This window comes from Penicillium mononematosum, assembly GCF_028829835.1.
Source record: "Penicillium mononematosum strain IBT 11891 chromosome Unknown utg000003l:1.0-8172316.0:1.0-8177699.0, whole genome shotgun sequence".
Classification (NCBI taxonomy): Eukaryota; Fungi; Ascomycota; class Eurotiomycetes; order Eurotiales; family Aspergillaceae; genus Penicillium; species Penicillium mononematosum.
Window position 1 is genome coordinate 7,707,663 of NW_026643273.1, and position 13,631 is coordinate 7,721,293.

The 13,631-nt window shown below is 47.9% G+C and overlaps 6 protein-coding genes across 6 annotated transcripts; 4 read left to right on the forward strand and 2 right to left on the reverse strand.

Annotated features, from left to right (window-relative positions):
• Nucleotides 1–601: 601 nt before the first annotated feature.
• Nucleotides 602–2,836, forward strand: N7519_007945 (glycoside hydrolase family 31 protein; the record flags this gene model as incomplete). Its single annotated transcript, XM_057294721.1, has 1 exon — nucleotides 602–2,836. One exon carries the CDS (start codon nucleotides 602–604, stop codon nucleotides 2,834–2,836), a length of 2,235 nt encoding a protein of 744 aa, XP_057149532.1.
• A 359-nt stretch (nucleotides 2,837–3,195) lies between these two features.
• N7519_007946 (uncharacterized protein) lies at nucleotides 3,196–4,047 on the forward strand (the record flags this gene model as incomplete). Its single annotated transcript, XM_057294722.1, has 4 exons — nucleotides 3,196–3,291; nucleotides 3,414–3,705; nucleotides 3,766–3,875; nucleotides 3,928–4,047. The coding sequence occupies 4 exons, from the start codon at nucleotides 3,196–3,198 to the stop codon at nucleotides 4,045–4,047; spliced, it is 618 nt and encodes a 205-aa protein (XP_057149533.1).
• Nucleotides 4,048–6,924: 2,877 nt separating this feature from the next.
• On the forward strand, nucleotides 6,925–7,365 carry N7519_007947 (uncharacterized protein; the record flags this gene model as incomplete). The annotated part of the gene is made up of 1 exon (XM_057294723.1): nucleotides 6,925–7,365. One exon carries the CDS (start codon nucleotides 6,925–6,927, stop codon nucleotides 7,363–7,365), a length of 441 nt encoding a protein of 146 aa, XP_057149534.1.
• Nucleotides 7,366–9,851: 2,486 nt separating this feature from the next.
• N7519_007948 (glycoside hydrolase family 43 protein) lies at nucleotides 9,852–10,961 on the forward strand (the record flags this gene model as incomplete). Its single annotated transcript, XM_057294724.1, has 2 exons — nucleotides 9,852–10,172; nucleotides 10,287–10,961. The coding sequence occupies 2 exons, from the start codon at nucleotides 9,852–9,854 to the stop codon at nucleotides 10,959–10,961; spliced, it is 996 nt and encodes a 331-aa protein (XP_057149535.1).
• A 426-nt stretch (nucleotides 10,962–11,387) lies between these two features.
• On the reverse strand, nucleotides 11,388–11,924 carry N7519_007949 (uncharacterized protein; the record flags this gene model as incomplete). The annotated part of the gene is made up of 1 exon (XM_057294725.1): nucleotides 11,388–11,924. One exon carries the CDS (start codon nucleotides 11,922–11,924, stop codon nucleotides 11,388–11,390), a length of 537 nt encoding a protein of 178 aa, XP_057149536.1.
• Nucleotides 11,925–11,968: 44 nt separating this feature from the next.
• On the reverse strand, nucleotides 11,969–13,183 carry N7519_007950 (BCS1 and AAA domain-containing protein; the record flags this gene model as incomplete). Its single annotated transcript, XM_057294726.1, has 1 exon — nucleotides 11,969–13,183. The coding sequence occupies one exon, from the start codon at nucleotides 13,181–13,183 to the stop codon at nucleotides 11,969–11,971; it is 1,215 nt and encodes a 404-aa protein (XP_057149537.1).
• Between the last annotated feature and the right edge of the window lie 448 nt (nucleotides 13,184–13,631).

Below are 13,631 nucleotides of genomic sequence, written 5' to 3' on the forward strand. Positions count from 1 at the left end.
TCTGGAGGCATGCTTGGGAAGGAAGTCCCTTTTAGTAAATATTGAGAGTTCCAAGGCCACGAGAACACGGGAGTTACCTAGGTACGTACATCTGTACTTTTAGCCAAGTTTATTCCCAAATTTGGCAGGGCAGTGTAGTATATCCGCCCGATATATATGGATGGACCACTTGAAGGACAAAGGCTTGTTTTTGTGTCTCACAAAATCTCGTTGTGACGTGTTCATAGAAGTTGCACTGCCCGCGTAACCAGATTCAGACTCTGTTTCATTCCACCCCTCACTAGTAAACTCGGATAAATGAATCTGCAGGATGCCGATCAGCCATTGCTCGGGTCATTCGCCCCCGATGCTTGTCTGTGCATGCCATGCTTGTAACTTTCATGGCCAATCCCCTCCTCGTTACCCGTCCATTCCCGTCAACATCGCAGCTATTCATGTCGATCCTCCCCCGGACATGACGTCTATCGCGGGGTATCCGGAGTTAAGGCACGACATTCAGCCTAAATCCTATACGGCCATTTGCTTAAAGAGATACAGAGAGACGGATTGCGCAGCGAAGAACACCAACGGTCCGACCAGCCTATTGATAGATTCTGGAAAAATGCGGCTTGCGTTGATTGCCCTCAGTGCCATCTGGGCTTCTAGCTCAGTCGCCTCTCCAGTACAGCAAACCACCTATCACAAACCAACCTCAAAGGGATTTCGTATGCTGCACGGCTTCGAAACCGTTTTGGTGCAGCCTTTTGGATACGATGGCTTTCGAGTTCGGGCGTGGCCATTCCGGGCGCCGACGGGCCATGAGATCGGATTTGTCTACGACCCACCTCTTGAAGGACCCGAGGATGGAGAGGCACATGGAATGACTTTTGATACGGCCTTCAACGGCAATCGATCAGAAGAATTGCGCAATGGAAATATGATCGTTCGCACCTCCGGATGGGGTGGTAGCCCGGGAGGCTATCGTCTTGCTTTTTATCGAGCCGAGGCTAATGGCTCGGAGACTCTCCTTACTAATGAGTATGCACCACTCAAGTCACTCAACCCGCGGTACTACTCTTGGACAGGTCCAGGAAGCGAGTTTGCCGCCGAGTTTTCCTTCAGTACCACACCAGAAGAGCAGATATATGGTACAGGCACCCAACAGGATCATCTTGTCAACAAGAAAGGACTGACCATTGACCTCATCAACTTCAACACACATATCCCGACCCCGGTTTTCATGAGCAACAAAGGGTATGGGTTTATTTGGAATATGGCCTCCACCGGTCGTATGGAGTTCGGCCCATTGCGCAACAGATTCACCGCTGATGCAGCATCGGTGGTTGACTATGTGATTGTATCGTCAGACCCCAGTGACTACGACACACTCCAACAACGGCTCTCTGCACTCGTGGGCCGGGCGCCCACTCCACCTGATTGGTCTCTGGGTTACCTCCAATCCAAGCTTCGATATGAAAATCAAAGCGAGGTTATTCAATTAGCACAGCAGTTCCACGATCACAAGATCCCGGTGTCCATGATTGTCATCGACTACCAGTCTTGGGCCCACCAAGGAGATTGGGGACTTGATCCAGCCTTGTGGCCCGATGTGGCAGAGATGGCCCGGCAAGTGAAAGACCTGACCAACGCCGAGATGATGGCGTCTCTTTGGCCCAGTGTGGCAGATGACAGTGTCAACTATTTGGAAATGATGGCCCAAGGATTTCTTTCAGCTACCCGGTCCGGGCCTGGTACGACAGATTCCTGGAATGGATCATATATCCGCAACTATGACTCCACCAACCCCGGAGCACGTCGCTTCCTATGGAACACACTGAAACATAACTACTTTGACAAAGGTATCAAAAATTTCTGGATCGACCAGGCGGACGGTGGCTCGCTGGGTGAAGCATATGAAAACAATGGCCAAAGTGACTACATCCAGTCTCTCCCTTTCCCCATGCCTGATGTATTGTATGCAGCGGGTACACAGCACAGTGTTGGGAAGCTCTATCCATGGGCCCACCAGCAGGCGATCGAGGAAGGATTCCGCAATGCAACCACAACAGAGATGGGATCCCCCTGCGATTACCTGTCCCTGAGTCGCTCTGGATACATCGGCTCCCAGCGATTCTGCAGCATGATCTGGTCGGGCGACATCACATCAGTGTGGGAGACTCTTGGCGCACAGGTTGCTAGTGGATTGTCCGCCGCTGCGACCGGCTGGGGTTGGTGGACCCTGGACGCAGGCGGCTTCCAGGCAGATCCAACAGTTCCGTGGAGTGCCAACATTGATTCTCCAGAATATCGCGAGCTATATGTCCGCTGGTTCCAGTGGTCAACATTCCTGCCGTTTATGCGCACCCATGGATCCCGCACGTGTGACTTCCAGGACGCATACACCTGCGCGAATGAGCCTTGGTCCTATGGATCTGAGAATACACCCATTCTTGTGTCTTATATCAATCTCCGATATCAGCTGTCTGCGTATCTCCGTGCGGTCTTTGTTCAGCTCCACAAGAGTGGCCGAATGATCATGCGTCCCTTATACATGGACTTTGAGAAGTCGGATCCCAATGTCGCTAGATGGACGCGCACAAATACCAACACCACCACTCAGCAATATATGTTTGGTCCACGCTTTCTTGTTAGCCCGGTTACAATCCCCAATGTTACCGAGTGGTCTGTGTATCTGCCACAAACGGCCGGCGATGAGTCTAAGCCATGGACGTACTGGTGGTCAAATCAGACTTACTCTGGGGGTCAGACAGTGACTGTACCTGCACCGAAAGAACATATTCCATTGTTCCATCTGGGCACTCGGGCGGACATTCTCGATGGACGCGTTTTTGCGTAGAGTTAAGCCAGAAAGCAAATAGTTAGATAGCTTTCATCCGGGAATATAACCTTCGAGGAAAATGTCCTTCTTTGTCAAGAGATGCCCTGATGCCCCATGTACCTTTTGTATGACCGCGCTATACAAAAGAAACCTAAAATTTTAGAAATCCCATGTGACAAATCTCGGATTGTGAAACAGCCCTGGAGACCCATATCCCGAAAACGCGGGTGGGGCTGGCTGGGAAGACCCTTCGACGATTTCCGGCTATTTTTCCGGACTTAGCCTAATCGAGCAGGCAAACGAGCTTTCATTGATTCAGAAGGCTGGGCCCGTCGAAACGCTTCCTATTGGTGAGGCGGCTGGGTTTGACATCATCAATGGCTTCGGACTGCAACAGCAAGGCGAGGAATCCCTTGAACTTCAACCATGGCCCCCATTCCCACTCCCGACGGTGGAGCTACCTGACTCTGGCCGTAAGTCATTCCCGAACCCTAGGGATTTCTCTAACGGCTTGATACTTTTAATAGGCTGGAACTAATAGCTAATAGAGAAAATGATTGAAATCACCAATAAGTACTTACGCCTTTCAACACAGAATGAAGCAGCTGCACGCTGTATCATCAACAGCATTCTCTTCTCTCTGTTAGATACAGTTGTGCCGTATCCAAACAATGGCCAATGGCCATTGAATCTTCAGATGGAGACCTCGCTGACCTCTCGTCCGTTCCCCCTGAGGGGAAAGGTGTACCAAGCAAAGGGCACCTACGATTACACGTTGTGGTACGGAGAAAGGGGCGGCGCAGACAAGGCCATTAACTTGGTCCTTGTTGAGGCGAAGAAGCTTGGCCTTGCCAGCCAAGGTGACGACCAGGCCTTAGGGTATATGGGTAAGTCTTTATCGACTTCTATTCGAAAGGCTCTTTACTAACCATAAGTTCTGTTTCTAGCCTGTGTCCACCAAGAGAGAAGGACCCTGCCTTCTCGGAACTCCACAGTTTGCGGTCTAAGTACCGATGGCGAGGAGTTCCGTTTTCTTCGGATCAACGAAAGGAGCGAGGTATATTAATAAATTCCGAAATCTCACAGAACTAGCTAGCTAATGTTAACAGTTCAGCAAAGCCATCATGATGAAAACTCCCCCGTGGGAACTATTCTCACATCACGAGCATGATTGCTTTTATCATGAGGGAGGCGGTTTCCCAGTCGCCTTACACGTCCAGGAATTCTAAGGATTTGTCGATGGAAGATGACCCCCTGACTCTTCCCCCTGATGTGTAGGATACTTTCTATTTCTCTGGGAAAAGATTTTGGCTTGCCTCCAGGCAAAACCTTTACGTTCTTTTTCACCTTGATTTTCTCCGATTTCGAGATGATATGGCTCCTAGGGAAGTCCAAGATGCGAGACACTGTACGAGTAACGCGCTTGAAATATCTACTCGTTTACTGCCAACATTAAATGCCAATGCCGTCAATCATCTGCAAGAAAATCAGTCATGAACCCAAAGGGCAGAATGTGCCAGTCGAGCTTGCGAAGCGGAGACATGTTATAGCGGAATCATCAGATCAATACATGTAACTAATCGAGCCATTGATTCATTGGATTCTGTCGGTGCTCCTTCCTGCACACATTAGCTAGTCTCGCATGTAGATAGTTTCTCTCTTCTCCTATAAGAATCTCATTATTTACTATATTATCTAAAATTGATCTAAATACCCTATCTTCAATTCTACATTCTATTAGGGTTTCTATTGGCGTCTTACTTAGGTTTGTACTAGTATATATACTATAAATAAGCTTAAAATCAAACCGGAATTTCCCCAAGAGCTACAAATATAGCATCTATAGTTTTCAACCGTAAAAAAAAGAAGGTGCGTGAAACATCAGTATAGCATATTGGCCGGGAGACTAATCTTAACATGAAGCAGGCGCATAGTATGACACTTCGAGCACCGAGCTACAGCTAGGCCGAGACCTAACTCAGTCATCAATACTAGTCTATAAAAAGACCGCACGCCCCAACTTCCTCCCCAGGTCCGTCCACACGTGTCGCCCCAAGACCAATCGAGATATCAGTTCAGCACAACCTGGTCCAATGCGGGAAATATTCCCGCTTCCCGTCCATCCGTGTTATTCATAGATATTGCCGTCCGGGAGTCACTCATGTAAATCTAGTTGATGAAGAAAGCGACTGAGCCAATACCCCCCTCATCTCTAGGAACAGTTGGCAAGGTCATTTCCTATCGGAATGCATCCATTGCCCCTAACCTTGCAAGGGTTTGTCTATCATCCAGTTAGTATGGTATACATTCCATCCTTGTGAGTAAGGCGCTGCCATCCTGTTAGGCATTCTGTATGAATCACCCTGGGAAATGGTGGAGCCGATACTAAAAAGGAGACTGTACCGAGACACAGGCATAATGACCCTTATCATGACCGTTCCCAATGCAAGTTCCAAAGGTCCCGCCCTGAGGTAGTACACAGTTCTATAAATTATTTTCTGGTTAGCTGGGATTATCACTTAGTGGTATGGCAATAATAAGTATAGGGTGGCATACAAAATATCCGAAGGCGACAGACGCAAATGAGAGGAAGGCAATCGAAGCGGAGAACTTCATCGTGGATATCAAAAAATGACTGGAGGGATTCACAACGAAACTGATGTAGGTTTATGGGAAATGAAAAGAACTTTTATTCTGGAAAACAAGGCATCCGATGGCATATCGGGGAGGCTTTATAGAGCTTTAGCCAAGCTACTGTCTCACCCACGTGGCCCTCCTTCCGATTGATCTATAGCACTGGGGCGTATCGGTACAGAGTAACTAACGAAAGCTGCGTGAGACACCCCCAAACACCTCACAAGATGTGATAAATTACAACTCGATATGTTACCGGCCAGGGCTCTTTCCGATGATATATTGAGCTCACATAATCCAGATGGGATTTCTGAGCCTATTAGCAATCGTGGAGATATGTACACTGTATTTTATTTCTCCTACATAGAGAAATGCTAGCTCTACATTTCAACCAAAAAACAGCTGGTGGTTGAGCTATAGTCAACGCTTGTCATTCTAGAAAGTCGTCTGCAGCTTCGCAATTTCCCGTACGGACTAGATTACATGGTACCGCGGACTGTGGTCCAAAACATTATTATGCTTTTACAAGCAGAAAATCGAAGCTGACAAGATTGACGAACTAGGTTTCTTCTCACCGTCTTCTCCTGGATCCGAAGGAACCGACCTTCCTAAGGTGGCCAGAAAGGCGCTGATCTTTCCCCAAGATGATAGAGTGGTTCTTCAAACTTGGGCTAGATCTTCGAATAGGAACACATTGTCTCATCTCAAGCTGGTCCCTGTCGATAGATTGTGCTGTAGCTTGCCACAGCGCGAGAGACATGGCGGTATTATTCCCGAAGTTTCCCCTGTGTAAGATCCTGACACCTCGCCATCCTCTCCGCTGACTCATCCTGCTCGTTTGACAGACATGATTCGGCAACGGCGGCGTTTAAGCTCAGGTTAATTATCTCCGAGACAAAAAGGATCACTGGTCGTGTGATCCCACAGCATGTATTGGCATACATGGTGTGGAGACTCCTATATATATACCACTACGGTTAAACTGAGTTCCAGAAGTCAGCTATGCCTTTTTGGCTTAATGGGTAAGAGCTCGGAGTAGTGGCCATCTCCGGATCTCACATCGTTGGGTGTAAAATTGGTAGTAAAGTGATAAAAAATTAGAAAATCAGGGATCTGGTGAGAAAATGGGATCTGGGCTCACCAATACTGGGGGGTGTTGGGGAAGGCGGTGTCACGATTATAGGGGGTATTTTCATCTCCCTTTCTAATTCAGCGAATCAGAGCTCACCGTTTCTCCTATATCTCGATTGCTTCAACGGCATCTATTTGCATAACTTCTACATCGATATCGACCTTCGTAAGAGTGAAACAGACCGTCCATCTCCGGACCATTCGCTCACGTCGTTCTCCCTCGATCTAGAAATCTCTCACATTGACCGTTCGATACCAGGCCGTCTCTCAATAGACCGTTCTTTTCTCATAGACCGTCACATTCGTATTCACATCCTCATTCACACATACCGGATGCCAGTATGCCATCCAACTACGACCTCGACCGTCAGAATGAATCTGACATCTTAAAGATCGCCCCCAAACTGAAAGGGGATTCTAACTTTGCTCAGTGGCAGCACCGGCTCTACATGGCATTGAAGGAAAACAACAAAATTTGCATTGAAATCATTCATGGTATTGTTCAACAACCCCCTCCACCGGATCTCTATAAATCTATAGAAGTTATTCGGGAATTTGCCATGCATCAGGTTGTTAGTACTGCATCCGCTTCCGGTTTGAAAGATCCTACATCTACAGTTACAGACAATGTTGTTAGAGAGCTTGTTAAAGAACGTAAGCGGGAAAACGCTGAGATCTCAGTGAAGCATCAGATAGTCCATCATAAATGGGATCTTGTCAATACTCGCTGCTGCAACCTTATCATTAGCACCCTCGACATCGTTCCTACGTCTTATAGATAGAATATTGAGAATGTACGAGAGGCTTTTAGACTTCTCCGTCTAGAGTATGATTCGTTATGTTGGCAAGGGAACTTTAAACGTTTTGAAGTTGCACCCTATGTAAGAAGAGACACAGTCTCATTTTAATATCGAGAAAAAAGAGGATTTAGTTTAACGCGCTACATACCACCATTGCGCTTCTGAGACGATTCACAGACACAGTCTCAACGATCACTTAATGGACTGCACTAGTTCAGACTTGGATGTCACCTGGTTTAAACTGGGAGGCATGCATTGCCACAGTTGTGGCACAGGATTCCCGAACAGCAACTTTCCACGCACAACCGCAGTTGCATATGGGTGGGATGTCCGTAAATCTATGAAGAGCTACATCGTCAAGAATCCATATAACAAGGAGGGAACGGGTTTTGGCTAACTTCTGGCAGCCAGATTCAGAAATCATGTGGAACGATACAAAGGGGACTATGGAGGTGCCACTGGTATCTTCGACTTGGTTCTGAATATGATTTGTTCTCTCTAAGTTTTAGCGGGGAGCGCGACATATTGAATTTGGACAGCATCTTTTCGCTTTTCTACCACACCTTATGATAATCAGAAGACATTTCCCCCCGCATTTTCAGTAGCAACGTCGTGGAAACCCGGGTTCTCGATGTTGTCATTCTTATCAGCCCCATGTTTCCGATGCCGATCATAGAAACTATGGCCCCCGGTGACATCACAGCCCTGGAGTGGAAAGTCCTCACCGACTGGTTGGGCCTTGGTCATCTCAGCCGCTATAATGCGGGGTAAAAAAGGACAACAGAACAACCTTGGAAGCTCGATGTTGTGACTTTACATATGTACCAATGAGAGGGCTCGTTTTTACGATTCGATGTGGATGGTCGCTGTCCGGGAATGGTAAGAGATCGGTCGATCCATCCGGGATGTACTTTGCTGGAAGATATTCGCTATACAGAGTATTACTTCTATTTCCTTTGAGTCCAAAATATCTCGATTTCATTTTTAAATGGTGCTTTTTAGAATTTTATTCTAAGTTCTAGCATCTAACAACTATAAGTTGAGATTATAATAATCCGTGCGACTCCAGCCATGTGTCGATGACCGCAGTGCCAGCACATGAAAGCCATGTGCCTTGTGAGACCCAACTTCGCTTATTTTGTACATATGTCCACCTGGGCATATGCACATATGTATTCTCCCTATCTTGGCAAAACATATATCGGCTAGGGGTAAATTGGAATTATCTGAGGTATCATATTTGGGCTGCATTTTTCCGGATTATTTTCTTCGCTATCACTCCTTTCTGCTATTCTCGCCCTTGCATAATGCAATTTCGGGTCTTTCAGTTCACTATGGAGAACTCCCTAAGTTGTACAATATAGAATGATATCCCCATATTACTAGGACTACAATATAGGTCACATTACTAAAATTTCGCAGCTTGGACCTTGATCGGCGATCATAAGGCAGTGTGAAGTGCCTTGCCGCATTTGGCCGAGCTTGGCGATTTGATATTCATCTCCCTAGCCCCCAACCCTAGTCGACCCCACAACTCTGATAGAAGATCTTCCAGCCTAATATCTACCCAGTGTCATTACTTTGCACGACTGAGCTCAGGCTGACTTCAAGGTGGGCCTATTACATATTGTATGCAGCCATACTGGCAAATCTAATCATCGCAAAAACAAACTAAATCCAGCAGCTTGGCTTCACATGGTACTCACCCAGTCATCTTGCAGTTATCTAGGGATACCCTGTCCTTTCAGGAATCAGAACCTAGACCCAAATAAAACAATCTCCCGAGGCTGAAAAAACTTTATCCTTTGTGCCTTCGGCATATGGTCGGGACCCTCGATGGCGGGGGATTTGAAAGAAAAATATCTTCCCAAGGTTCTTATGAAGTATCAGGTTGCTTTATCATGTCTGTTTTTGTTTCTTTTGTTTCTTTTTAACTTTATAGTTCCCGAGTGGTCGAGCCACTCTTTCATTTCAAGCCATTAGGACGCCTCCCAGCGTCCTCCCGAGGTTGATACCTTTTAACTTTCAAGTATTCTATAGCGCAGCCCGATAATTGGGTTCCACAAAAAAGAAATAATAATTATAATAATAATTCAGGGAAAAAAGTCACGAAGTGCCAGCAAGCTCGCTCATGACTGGATGGCTCAGACTACCCTTCTCTGGCCCCCGGTGCCACCTGATAGATCTCCATATCAGGCGTTGCGGCTATTATTTTTCTTTCACTGACTTTCCTCTCTCCTACTCGGAGTAATTCTACCCCTCGGAAGCCAAGCAGACGCCCAGCATGTGGCCTTACTTCGGTTCTCTTGGTACCCTCATTCGAATGCGGACTCTGTTCCCCTACATTCGGACAATGGCGGTCAAATCCACATATAAGAAGGCATACCTCCCTTGCTCTGAATAGTTTTGATCTACATGATCAGCGACTTTATTCTTTCAGACTTCACTGTGTTGATAATTCGTCCAATATGTGGTCCTCCATGAAATCCACTTCCACATGGGCTCTAGTAACCCTGTCTCTCCTTCCCGCTGTCCTCAGCTCGCCTTTATTCGAGAAACGAGCAAAAGGTGCCTGGCTAGGTCTGAATACCAATTTCCCAGACCCCAGCTTCATGAAAGCGGCCGACAACAAATGGTACGCTTTCGGCACCAACGGTAACGGAAAGCGGGTCCAAGTCGCCGTCTCCGATAACTTCAAAACATGGACGCTTCTCGATGTTGAAGCCCTCCCCACGTTGTCAACATGGGAAACTGAGAATGACCACTGGGCTCCAGATGTTGTGATGAGAGTAAGTTTTCTCGGCCTCCCAAAAAAAAAATATAAAAAAAAGTCAAAACAACAACAACCCTATCCAACCCAACTAAAAAATAACCAAAACAACAAATAACTAATTACCCTCCAGGACGACGGAAAGTACGTTATGTACTACTCCGGCGAAGCAAAATCATACCTTCGACACCACTGCGTCGGCACAGCCATCGCAGACCACCCAGCAGGACCCTACGTACCCAGCAACACGCCCCTATCCTGCCGACTCGATCGGGGCGGGTCCATCGACCCAGCCGGCTTCAAAGACAAAGACGGCAGCCGGTACGTCGTCTTCAAAGTCGACGGCAACAGCATCGGCAACGGCGGCGACTGCAACAACGGCGTCGAGCCGCTTGTTTCAACGCCCATCTTGCTGCAGAAGGTTGGCGCCGACGGCGTCACGCCTATCGGAGATGCGGTGCAGATCCTCGATCGTAATACTGCTGACGGTGATGGCCCCCTTGTTGAGGCGCCGAATCTGATACTCCATGGTGATACGTACTTTTTGTTTTACTCGACTCATTGCTTTACCGACCCGCTTTATGATGTGCGCTATGCTACCGCGAAGAGTATTACTGGGCCTTATACTAAGACTAATGTTCCTTTGATTAATGCTGCTAATACTGGGTTGATCTCGCCTGGTGGGGGGAATGTTTGTGGTTGTGGGGATCGGATGTTGTTCCATGCATTCTGTACGGAGGAGAGGACTAGCAGGTGTATGTATGTGGCTGATGTGATTATTGAGGGGAAGACGGCATCGATTGCTTGAGGGGTTTGGGTTGTTCTTTGTTCTTTTTTCCTTTTTGGTCGATGTGATTATTTGTACTGCACTTTGGCTTGCGTCGGACTATTATGAAGTCTGGTTGCTTCGGTTGATATATACCCCGGGTTTGAGGTTGCATGCAATATGGCATAGCAATGATATACTGTTTGCAATTTCAAATATATGAATACCTTTTGCATTGTCTAGAGCATAGTACCATGCTACTCTTTCATCCAAAGAACTAAGGGAAAGATGACCATTGGAACAGCAACTGACAGAAGCTCATACATACTAAGTACAAGTACAGCAAATTTGGGTCAATCTTCGGGGAAGTAATGTCCTGATCGCACATAAATGTAGAGGATTATATTATTTAGCAATGGAATTCGGTATATCGTATCGTCGTATCGTTCTAGGCATGCCTGCATGCACCTAAGATTTATCCTTCTCCTCTCCCTTGGCTTCTCCTTCAGGCTCTCCCTGTCCCTCGCTAGCACGCTTCTTATCCCGTGCAGTTTGCACCCACTCTGCTGCACCCTGGATGGCTACCTCGGGTGTCTCCTTGTGATTGAGAAGGTATCCCTGGATCTCCGCAGCCGTAAACTCGCCACTCGGAACAACAGCAGCAAACTCAGACGCCAAGTCGGAAATGCGGGATCGGAGGGATACAAGACTCTGCAGGTCTTTTTCCTTGCACTTTTTCACCCCTCCATTACACTCCTCGAAGTCTTGGACAATCTCACCCTTTGCCTTGGCAATGTCAACAACGCCGGTTGTCGGCAACTTGACTGAACCGTTGCTGTGGGTTGTTGGGGCTCCACACGCAATGTCATTGTTCTTCGCCCCGTAGATCGAGGTGAAAAGCTCCTTGATATCTGCTTCGCTTGCGTGCCCAAAGGTAATCTTCATGTCCACACGGCCAGGACGGAGGAGAGCCGAGTCGAGCTTTTCCACGTGATTGGTAGTCATAATGAGGATGCGGCCCTCACTGGCTGCAACGCCATCAATCACGTTCAGAAGTCCTGAGAGCGTAATTCCCCTTTTTTCGTCTTGTCTTTGTCGGCTGTGCTATCCGCTTCAACGGCGCCGTCCTTGGTGGTCCCATCCTTGATGGGGGCATCTGAAGTAGATGCAGATGCGGTGGCCCGAGCCTCTGTAACACCTGCTGAGTCGATATCTTCAAGCAGGACAATGCATCGGCGTGGTAGTTCCGAGAACAGCAACGACAAACTCTCCTCGTCCAAGGCCGTGGAATTCAAATCAAGCAAGTAGAGCTTCAGTCCAAGGATTCCGGCCGCTGCAAAGCACAGACTCGTCTTGCCGGTCCCTGGAGGACCATGGAGAAGGTATCCACGTCGATACGGGATTCCACGGTTCGTGTACCAGCGCCGCGTGCGGGGGTGCAGGTACTCCTTGATATCATCGAGGAAGTCTTGCTTTTGCTCCTGGTCAAGAATCACGGTAGAAAGAGGACGCGGTAACCGGGCCATGCACCGATACCAGTTGAAAGATTGACCAGCACCGCCAATCCGCGAGCCGCGGTAGATTACCGTGCGGTTCTTGTCGCGCTCAACATACGCCTGCTGTGCCTCCGCCAGCAATGATTTCAGAATCGTCGGGTTCCGACCGAGAGATGATAGGAAGATCCGCTCGTTGTTCATCACATACCACATACCACCTTCCCGGTGTTCGCGCTCGAGCATGAGCGGACGGTTCTTGTACCAGAAGTAATGGCAGCCTTCCGAGGGAGTGAATTGGATCTTCTTGTATTTGTCCCGGGTGGTGACCTTGGCCCAGTACGAATCGAACGAAGCATCTTTCTGACCATCCTCGTCTTCGTCTTCGTCAAGCTCGTCGTCTGATTCGTTTTCGCTCCAGTAACTGTTGGTTTTGGTGCCAGCGACGAATCGGTTTGTATTTTTCATATGTGGCTGGCGTGAGATCCAGAACATCAAATAGTGGAATGTCTCATCGTCTAGGCGAATCTCAGCTCTTGACACGAATAACTCATTGAAGTGCTCCCAAATGATGAGTAAAACGTATCGAGCAGTTGCGCCAAAGACAGCAAGGCTGACTAGGACTTGCAGGTAGGCGCTGACATCAAAATTCAGGTAGGACATTAATATGCGTGATATGAAGCCATAGCCGGGGACTAGGACCTCCAACATGGCTGTGTCCGTTGTGGACAACGGCCCCGTGGCGGTGGGAATGGTCTGGTTGGAATTCATTGTCGGCAGACCTCAAAATCCCAAACGACCGGGTTTGCAAGTAGTAGGATAGGAGGAAAAGGGAGAAGGACCCTTACTAGCAAAATCGAAGGACATGCGAGCGTTTTATGGGTCACGAGGAACTTGGCTGAAGAGCCTCATGTGTTGGCCTGTCCCGCTCGGGCACCGGAACGCGCCGAGCTGAGCCTGAGATGCGCCTGACACGGGCACTCCGTTGGGACAGGCGGAGTTGTGGATTGGATTGGATTCAATTGGGCTGCCTGCGGCTGCCTGGACCTGACTCATTATCCCTGCAGATCGCTGTACCATTTCCACCTCATGTCTCACTCAGGTTGGAAAATTGTCAAAGTCACATATGTTTGTTTAACCGCAACAAAATTAATATTAAGAAAAAAAAAATTTGAAAGCAGAAGAGCAAAAAAAAAAGAGCAAAAAGAAATCTCTCCCT